Source organism: Aethalodelphis obliquidens, unplaced genomic scaffold (assembly GCF_003676395.1).
Source record: "Aethalodelphis obliquidens isolate GAN/ISIS:26980383/991018 unplaced genomic scaffold, ASM367639v1 scaffold43, whole genome shotgun sequence".
NCBI classification, from domain to species: Eukaryota; Metazoa; Chordata; class Mammalia; order Artiodactyla; family Delphinidae; genus Aethalodelphis; species Aethalodelphis obliquidens.
In genome coordinates this window covers 14,705,370-14,715,216 of record NW_020837987.1, presented here as the reverse complement: position 1 = coordinate 14,715,216, position 9,847 = coordinate 14,705,370, and the positions used below count along the sequence as shown (strand labels likewise).

Here is a 9,847-nt window from a genome sequence, read left to right as displayed (position 1 = left end):
TAAGACTCTCCTTACCAGTTCTCATCCATCCCTTGGTTCTGCTGGCTGCAGTCCGCCGTTATCTAGACCTCGCCCACTTTCCCTCACCTCGTTCCCCCTTCTAAGGCCCTACTGACCCTTAGAACTATCTCCCAGGTTCTCTGGCCCCCAAGACTTCCCGTTCTAGGTCCCACCGCTCCGTCCATCCCGGTAGCTTTGTACTCTGCAGGTCTCACCTTTTCCTTAGCCATTCTCTACACTCTTAGCCCTGCCCCGCCCCCACCTAGCCTGGTTGCTTTCAAATCCCTTAAAGCGCCGCTCCTCCCTTAGTCTTGCCTTTCCACAGCCCATTCAAGACTTATTTTACCATTCGTGGATCCCACCCACCTCCCGCAGTCCCTCCGAATCCTTCCTGACATTCTCCCGGCCCAGCCACGGCTAAACGGGCCGCGTTTGCAGCTCCGACCCTTCCCCTTCTTTTCCTCGCCTCCCTTAGTCCTAGCCAGAAGCTCTCAGGTTTTCAGGCCTCGCCCATTTCCGCCCCTTCTCACTGGGTCTCAGTCCCTGTTCCCCTTGCCGTGTCCCCTTTCTGTCCAGTCTAGTGCCACTCTCCATTTCCAGTTCCCGCCCCTCATTCAGTCCCGCCCCCTCACTCTCCCAGCCCAATTAGGACTGTTTCTAATTTCTGTGGCGCTGCCTCTTCTTAAGATCCGCTCTGCCCCGTCCAATCAATGTTAGGAGCTCAACCCGGCAGTCTCCATCTGCCCCACTTCACCGGGTATTGCTTGCCGGCTCTTTAGGTCCGTCTCTATGCAATCCAGACGACCGCCCCGACTGTGGCCCTGCCCCTGACTCCGCCAGTCACGGACAGTCAGGCCCCTTTAAATAGCTCGGACCTGTCCCCTTCCTCTGCCCGACCCGCTCCTTTTCTTAGTTCTATCAGATCTCTTTCTTATATTTAGCCCCGCCTCCTCTGTTCTCCCAGTGCTGTCAAACCAGGCAACTTTAGCCTCCCATCCTGCCTTAACACCTCGCTCGGCCCCGCCCCTTATCCCAGAAAGACCCAATCGGTGTGTTCCATCTGCGGCCCCGCCCCGACCAGCTAGGCGGAGTTGGAGTCCGGGCCCTTCTCTCAGCTTTAGCCCCGCCCCCACCTCTTCCCAGGCCAATCAATTCAGTTTCTCCCTCCCTGCGGTCTCGCCCCCTCCCTCCATCACCTCCTATCACCCAATCACATCTCTCTCCCCTGCGGCCCCGCCCCCTGATACCCCGCCCCTCCCTCTCCGCCCCCCATCCAATGCTGAGCTCAGTCTGCGTCTCATCCTTCCGCGGGCGCCAGGGGTCCAGCAAACAGCAGCCGGTGTCGCCGCCGCAGCCGTCCGAGTCCCCGCTGCCGCTGCCCCCGCCGCCACCGCCACCGCCACCGCCGCCGCTGCAGCAGCAGCAGCAGCCTGCGCAGCCCGGCCCCGCCGCGTCCCCGGCGGGCCCCCCGGCACCCCGCGGGCCCGGGGGCCGGCGCGCCGAGCCATGCCCCGGGCTGCCGGCGGCGGCCATGGGGCGGCACGGCGGCGGCGGTGGCGACAGTGGCAAGATCGTGATCAACGTGGGCGGCGTGCGCCATGAGACGTACCGCTCGACGCTGCGCACCCTGCCGGGGACGCGGCTGGCCGGCTTGACGGAGCCCGAGGCGGCGGCGCGCTTCGACTACGACCCGGGCGCCGATGAGTTCTTCTTTGACCGGCATCCGGGTGTCTTCGCCTACGTGCTCAACTACTACCGCACTGGCAAGCTGCATTGCCCGGCCGACGTGTGCGGGCCGCTCTTCGAGGAGGAGCTCGGCTTTTGGGGCATCGACGAGACCGACGTGGAGGCCTGCTGCTGGATGACCTACCGGCAGCACCGGGACGCCGAGGAAGCGCTCGACTCCTTCGAGGCACCCGACCCCTCGGGCGCCGCCAACGCTGCCAACGCTGCGGGCGCCCATGACGCGGGCCTGGACGACGAGGCGGGCGCGGGCGGCGGCGGCCTGGACGGCGCGGGCGGCGAGCTCAAGCGCCTCTGCTTCCAGGACGCTGGCGGCGGCGCCGGGGGCCCGCCAGGAGGCGCGGGCGGCGCGGGCGGCACGTGGTGGCGCCGCTGGCAGCCCCGCGTGTGGGCGCTCTTCGAGGACCCCTACTCGTCGCGGGCCGCCAGGGTGAGCGTACTCTCGGAGCCCCCATCCCCCTCCCCTCTCCTGGAGCTCCCAGACCCTCAGAAACGCCCCATCCTCGCCCTTAATCCCTGGTCCTTCCCAGCCCTTCCTGGTCTCTCGGCCTCCCAGCCTCTTAGTCTCCCATACTCTGAACACACCCCCGTCTCCCGGCTATCCCCAGATCCTCAGAAGATCTCTTTGCCACCTTGAGAATACTCCAGACCTCTCTAAACCCCACCCAGCTTATCTAGGCCATCGTAGGCCCTTAGAAACTTCCTTTCTGACCATGAATCTCTTAAACACACCCCCTGAACAACCCCACATCTGCCTTTCCTGGACCCCTCCTGAGACTCTCAGAAGACATTTCCTCAACCCTGAGTCTTCTTAGCCCCTTTTAACCTCTTCTCACCTCTCTTGGCCACCCCTCAGACCCTCAGAAGACCCTTGTCCAGCCTTCAGTTTCTTGTACCTCCTTAGATCCTCAGAAGACATCTCTTTCTAACCCTCAAAGTGTCCCAGGCCCTGTGAATACTGTCTCCACCCCCTGCAGACCCTCTGAAGCCTGCTCTCTAGCTTCCAGTCTTCAGTCCTGAAGCCTCTCCCAGCACCTCTGATTCTCCTTCTGCCCGTCTCCACATCCCCTCCCTATCTCCAAGTTTGAGTCTCCTGGTTACCTTTGAACCCCCCTTGCTTATTCTGCCCTTAAAGTCTCAGAATAGTTCCCACCCCAATCTCAGAGTCCCCTGGACTCCTCTGAACCTCCAAACCACTTGCTCTGGCTAGTATACTTCCCCCTCACTGCAACAGAGTCTTGGGGCTTCTTCTCTCCTGGGACCCTGCTGCCCCCTCTGTGTTCACATCCCTTCCTGCATCCTCCACACCAACTCCCCTCCCGAGGATTTCCCCATACAGCTCCAGACTTCCCCCAAGGCTTTCACACTCCTCCTTAATGTCTCCAGAAGAGTCCTGAGCCCCCATGATATGTTTTTCCTCTCCAGAACTTCCCATATGCCCTCCAGAATAGCTTCTCTCTCATCCACAGATTCTCCCAACTTCTTCCTTCATCTTTAAACTGCATAGCCCACTCTCTATCTCTGGGACGCCCTCCTCCCACCCTCAGCCTCCCAGCCTCTTTCCTAGTGGGTAAATGACTTTCCTTCCCGCTCCAGAACTTTACCTAACCTCAATCCTTGGGACCCTCCTCAAGTTATCAGCCCCCAAACTTCCTCCTCAAAATAGCTCCCAGGTCTTTCTGATCTACCTTGGTATCTTCCCACCTGACGCACCTCCCTAGGCCCTGCTCACTTCCCCTTTCCTAACGCCCCCCCCCCACTACCCATTCCAAAGCACAGGACTGGGCCTCTCAGACCCCCCTCTGCCCCCCGCAAAGTGAACCAAAGAGCCCACACTCCAGCCTTCTCCTCTCTCCAGTCTTATCTCTCTCAAAATTCCATATTTCCCCCAAAGCTCTCTTCGTCTCCCCCCACAAAAAAACTTTCCTCAAACATCTGTAACTTCCCAGGCTAAACAGCTATCCTTCCCCCTGGTTCTCATTTGAACCTCTTCCTCCTCTTAACTTCCTCCCTGTGTTGGAGGAGAGAGGACAGTTCAAGATGTGGGGGTGGGAAATTAGAGAGAGGAGGGAAAGAGGAGAGACTCCAGGCCCCTTTCTAGCCTCCTGGGGACCCAAACACTCGGAGGAGGCAGTCCGGCACCCTCCCCCCACCGTGCCGCGTCCTGGGCCGGCCAGGAAGGACACGGAGGACCCGCAGTGCCGCATTCGCACTGGGGGAGGGAGCGAGGGGGAGGGGGGCCGGAGGCACCGCATAAAGTTTGGTCCCCGGGAAGCGCTGAGTTGGCAAGATTTGGGGTTGGGTGGGGGGGAGGTGGGGGAGAGGAGGTGCAGAAAGGACGTGGCCCTATATGCCCCCTCAGGCCTCTGAGCGGCACCCTCCCCGCATGGCCTGGGGAGCCCTTCCCTCTTGTGACCCCATTGAAGTGTTCTGAGGTGAAACTAGGGGTCTGGGACAGCTATGGGGAACATTCATTTACTTTACAGATGTGTTTTGAGTGTCCACGTAGTGCCAAGCATCTTCTAGCCGCCACATGAGAGTTTGAGAGTTGAGAGTTGAGGCCAACGCAAAGTGGAGGGTCCGACTCTACCTCCCCCTCACTCCTCTCCCCATAATCTCCTCTTTCCTTCTTACAGGGACTCCATGCCCTCCTACCCCTTCTGCTTTTGAAGCATCTCTGGACAAGGGGGTCCTGACGCTGTCCAGCTTCTAAGCTGCGCACTGCGACGGGTGCCCACCTTTCTTTCTGTGTCCCGGGAGGGAAGGAGTTAATCAAGCTCCTGGCCTGTGGCCTCCCGCTGTGAAGCGGCACTGCGGCTGCGCACTGCCTGCTCGGCAACGGCCTGGAATGGGTTAAGACAGCTCTCAGGCCTTGCGGCTGCGCACTGCGGTGGGGGGAGCTGTCCGTGGTGCTGCCCCCCGCGCGCCCCGCCCCCTGGTCCATCCGGCCCGCCCCCACTGCGGTGCCGCAACCTGCGCCCTGCGCCCGGCTCGGAGGGGGGCGGGGGAGCACCAGGCATGCGCTCTGCGGAGGCCTCTGGCCTCTTAAACCACTGCGGAGAAACGAAGAGGGGGGCGGGGCAGAGGGCCAGAGTTGAGCCCTAGCCCACCCCAAGATCTAGGGTCATCTCTGAGGCGGACGCTGGCCCGCCTCTCGGCTCTGCACTTAAGATTAAAGTCAAGGTCTCCCAAGCCCGGACCTTGCCCCCCATCCTGTGGAGGAAAGGGAGTGCTGAGAGGGACAGTGCTGGCCCTGGAGCCAACCCTGGCTCTCCTCTCTTCTCTGCACCCCAGGCCATCTCTCCTCTACCCATCTGATTAAAGCCCCCTCTGCCTCAAAGCCCATCCCCTTCCTTCTCTAAGGACTAACCCCACTCCTTCGACCTCCCTTCTACATATCTGATAAAGCCAACTACAATTTCTAGGGGCCTTCTCCAAGAGCTTGACCCTGTCTCTTCTCAAGGCCTTCATCAAAACCCACACCATTGGGCTCAGGACCATCTTGAAATGAACCAGGCACCCCTGCCCCCATATCTCTGAACCTCTGACAAGCCCCTTCACCTCTCCTTGGGCCTAGCCCTGCCCTCTCCCCTTGCCCTATGTTCAAGCCCCTGACATTCCCTTCCTTTCCAGAGCCTTAAACCCCACCCCTATCATCTTCCCTTTTTTCAGTCTTGACCCTTCACCTCCTTCTTCCTTCAGGGACCTAACATCCCTCCTCCCCTCTGTGGGTCCAACTCTGCGCTGTTCTCTCTGGGTGAGGGCCTCACTCAGCCTTCTCCCTTTTCTGAGACCCAGTCATTAGCATCAAGGTCCTTAAGCACCGGCGCCTATCTGAGGCCTCAACCTTGGCCCCCTTTAACTGATGCCGCAACACCCTAATAACGGCTCAAGCCTTACTAAGCTCCAAACACTAGGCCAAGCACTAGTTTTGGAGTCAGGCCCTTTGTATACTCATCTAATGTAATCCTTACAATAATCCTGTAAAAAATTTGAGGTTCAGAAAGATTAATCTCCTTGCTCAATTAGGCAGGGAAAAAGCTGGATTCAAACCCAGGCTTTCTTACTCTTAACCACCTCCTGGTTCTGCCTCCGACCCACCTTCTCCCCTTCGCCTTCCCTCAGCTCCAAGCTAAGCCCCAAAGCCTCTGAGACACAGGATGTATGATCTTAGTCTCCCTACCCACATCCCCCAGCAGAATGCTTGGACCCTGCCAGGGACCCCTGAGATACGACACAGGGAACAGGAGCGGGGGGGATGGTCTAGGAGACAGAGCAAGGAGGCAAAAATTGCTGTTTCCAGGAAAGAAGTGGCCCATCTGCTGCTGCTTCTGGGGCCAGCTCTTCTCCTGAGCTGGGGGAGAGCTGCCTCTGATCCTTTTGCAAGATTTAGAGAGAACAGGATGCAAGAAGTGATGGAGGCACTGGGGTTGGGACACCTGGGTTTCCCTGGAGTTTGTGTCTGGGAAAGGGGCCACTGGGAGGGTCTCAGGGAGACGGCTAATTGACCAGATGCCTGGGTCACCTTTTGCTCTCTCTCTCCTATCCTGCCCCGCAGTACGTGGCCTTCGCCTCCCTCTTCTTCATCCTCATCTCCATCACCACCTTCTGCCTGGAGACCCACGAGGGTTTCATCCACATCAGCAACAAGACAGTGACGCAGGCCTCCCCGATCCCTGGGGCTCCGCCGGAGAACATCACCAATGTGGAGGTGGAGACGGAGCCCTTCCTGACCTACGTGGAGGGTGTGTGTGTCGTCTGGTTCACCTTTGAGTTTCTCATGCGCATCACCTTCTGCCCAGACAAGGTGGAATTTCTCAAGAGCAGCCTCAACATCATCGACTGTGTGGCCATCCTGCCCTTCTATCTGGAGGTGGGGCTCTCGGGCCTCAGTTCCAAGGCCGCCAAAGACGTGCTGGGCTTCCTGCGGGTCGTCCGCTTTGTCCGGATCCTGCGCATCTTCAAGCTCACGCGGCACTTCGTGGGGCTGCGCGTGCTGGGCCACACTCTCCGTGCCAGCACCAATGAGTTCCTGCTACTCATCATCTTCCTGGCGCTTGGTGTGCTCATCTTCGCCACTATGATCTACTACGCTGAGCGCATTGGCGCTGACCCCGATGACATCCTGGGCTCCAACCACACCTACTTCAAGAACATCCCCATCGGCTTCTGGTGGGCCGTGGTCACCATGACAACCCTGGGCTACGGAGACATGTACCCCAAGACGTGGTCAGGGATGCTGGTTGGGGCGCTGTGTGCCCTGGCTGGGGTGCTCACCATCGCCATGCCCGTGCCCGTCATTGTCAACAACTTTGGCATGTACTATTCGCTGGCCATGGCCAAACAGAAGCTGCCCAAGAAGAAGAATAAACATATTCCCCGGCCTCCGCAGCCCGGCTCGCCCAACTATTGCAAGCCCGACCCACCGCCACCGCCCCCGCCCCATCCTCACCACAGCAGCGGCAGCATCAGCCCTCCACCACCCATCACCCCGCCCTCCATGGGGGTGACTGTGGCAGGGGCCTACCCACCAGGGCCCCACACGCACCCCGGGCTGCTCAGGGGGGGAGCGGGTGGGCTCGGGATCATGGGGCTGCCTCCTCTGCCTGCCCCTGGGGAGCCTTGCCCATTGGCTCAGGAGGAAGTGATTGAGATCAACCGGGCAGGTGAGGAGGGGGCGCGAGGGGTGGAGGTGGGGGGCACAGGCAGAGGTGGGGAGGTTGTGAGGGGGGCAGGAGGTAGTTGCTGAGACTCCGGAGAGATGGGGTGGTCAGCAACAGAGACGGAAGAGAGGACAGTGAACAGCAATTGCTGAGGCCAGAGAAGAGGCACGGAAATAGTGATGGAGAAACAGAGATTTCGTGTGAAGGAGAGTTTTGGGGAGAGACAGACTTGCAGCCAAGGTATTCAGGGGAACCAGGGGGGTGGGGGGCAGAGCGATCAGCCATATGGTGAGAGGGACTCAGAGAAAGAGAGATGGGGGGGGCGGTTCAGAGCACAGGGAGAGAGTCTCACATGGGAATCAGGGGCCAGAGACCGAGGACAGGGCACTGTTGCAGTGTCTGATGAAGGAGGTGAGGGGAGAGGAAAGTTGACTGAGCCTGTGCTCATCTCTCCCCCCCCAGGGGAGTCTGTGTCTCAGAGGCAGTGATTGGGGCATCAGTCCCAGGGAAGGGAGAGGCTGGGGGGCCCCACCCCCATGCCGTAAGTAGGTCAAGAAAGGGAGCTGGGCTGCCCGGCCCCCATCTTGCTCCCTCAGCCACTGACCCAGTTTCACACCAATTAAAAATAGCTAAAGTCAGAGCCTGGGGGACCCCCACCTCCCCCCTCCCTCATCTGTCACCTTCCCAACGCCTCCCACTGTGCCCTTGGCAGCGTCCGACACCCCTCCCTAAACTACCACCTCCCAGCCCCCTGCATCCCTCCCAGCCATCCCTCCAAACCTATCCGAAACCATGCACCCTACCCCAGCTGTGCCCTATTTGGTCCACTTCAACCAACCATCCCACCCTCCACTCTGTCTCAGCCTCCTTCCCAGCACCCAGTTCACTTCCCAACCACCTCTTCCCCCCGTCCCTGTCCCTTCAAACACCCGACACCCTACCTCAGTCCTGCCCTTCTCAGAACCCAACACCCCGCCTGACCCCCACTTCCTAGCCTTCAACGCCCTTCCCTACCCTTTTGTCCTTCCCAACACTCAACACCCTCCCCACCCAGGACCCGCTCCCCAAACCCACCAGCCACACCCCCTAACCACCTGCACCTCCATCACCTCTCCTTGCTGACCTTGCCCTCTCCATGAGTTCCCACACCTCACTCTCTCCTTTGTGTCTCTGTCTGACCCTCGGGACACAGATCCTCGCCCCAACGGGGACCCTGCAGCAGCTGCGCTTGCCCACGAGGACTGCCCAGCTATTGACCAGCCCGCCATGTCACCAGAAGACAAGAGCCCCATCACCCCCGGGAGCCGGGGCCGCTACAGCCGGGACCGAGCCTGCTTCCTGCTCACTGACTATGCCCCTTCCCCTGATGGCTCCATCCGGAAAGGTGAGGTGCCCTCCACTGGCCCCCTGGGACCCTCCCTCTCCTCCCCTCCCCCAGGGGAGGGGAGAGAGGGAGATGAGGGAGGAGGTGCTGGACTTCCCTTCCCCCATCTCCTGGCCCCAAATTCCCTCCCTCTTAGACGCCCTCCCCCAAATTTCCTCACCACTGACCCTTCACCTGTCTTTATTCCATCTCCATGTCCCCCCCCCCCGACCCTCTGGCCTTTTCCCCCACCCCCAGCCACTGGTGCTCCCCCACTGCCCCCCCAAGACTGGCGTAAGCCAGGCCCCCCAAGCTTCTTGCCCGACCTCAACGCCAACGCTGCAGCCTGGATATCCCCCTAGTGGACGAACCCCCTCCCCCCAGGGTAAGTAGCCCCCACCCTCTGAACCCCCTCCCTCCTGACTAACCCATCTGAGAACATGCAGCCCCCATTGACCAAGACTCCTGTCCCCTCACTCCGAACAGCTCCATCCAATTAACCCCCAGCCCTGACACTGGCCCCGCACCCACCTGCCCAGGACCTGCGGTGCCCCTCACTAACCCCTAGAACTAAGCCCACCCCTCCCCACCATGTGCCTGACCTCCCTCCCCGCCCTTACGACTGACCCCCATTCTCAGCCCCATCCACATCTCTCTCCCTGCCTCCCCCCTTGGTTTTGCTTTTGTTTATTTAACCAAGAAAATGGGGTACACACCCAGGACATTCTTCTGGGCGCAGGTTGGGGTGGGACAGACTCAGCCACTCACGCAGTCCCTTGTGGATTGGCCAGCACTGACAAAGCACACACAGGCTCCCGGTGCAGCGCTAGGCCCAGGGGACTCAGCAGTGAGCAATCCAACCGCACCCCCGCCCTCCACGAGCTCTCAGGTTGGGGGAGAGGCAGACACAGACCTAGAACTGAGGCCGAGAAGCAGGGCTGGGCTGAGGAGCCTTGTCCCAGGATCTGGGGAGAGGCGGGTCTGCTCTGGGGCTTCGTGAGGACGCACCTGAGTGGGGAGACTGCAGTTCAGGAGGCTGGGGAGGAGGCTGGGATGAGGGTCCAGGGGGAGAGGACAA

At 60.4% G+C, this 9,847-nt stretch overlaps 1 protein-coding gene across 1 annotated transcript; it reads left to right on the top strand.

Annotated features, from left to right (window-relative positions):
* Window positions 1-1,247: 1,247 nt before the first annotated feature.
* On the top strand, window positions 1,248-9,509 carry KCNC3 (potassium voltage-gated channel subfamily C member 3). Its single transcript, XM_027079197.1, has 4 exons — window positions 1,248-2,173; window positions 6,302-7,409; window positions 8,599-8,790; window positions 9,028-9,509. The coding sequence occupies exons 1-4, from the start codon at window positions 1,277-1,279 to the stop codon at window positions 9,129-9,131; spliced, it is 2,301 nt and encodes a 766-aa protein (XP_026934998.1). The 5' UTR covers window positions 1,248-1,276; the 3' UTR covers window positions 9,132-9,509.
* Window positions 9,510-9,847: the final 338 nt, after the last annotated feature.

Excerpts from the sequence above, each read along its gene's own strand:
- KCNC3 (XM_027079197.1), top strand. The coding sequence starts at position 1,277 with ATGCTGAGCTCAGTCTGCGTCTCATCCTTCCGCGGGCGCCAGGGGTCC. Across the intron at positions 2,174-6,301 it reads ACTCGTCGCGGGCCGCCAGG|TACGTGGCCTTCGCCTCCCT; the intron begins GTGAGCGTACTC and ends CCTGCCCCGCAG. Across the intron at positions 7,410-8,598 it reads GATTGAGATCAACCGGGCAG|ATCCTCGCCCCAACGGGGAC; the intron begins GTGAGGAGGGGG and ends CTCGGGACACAG.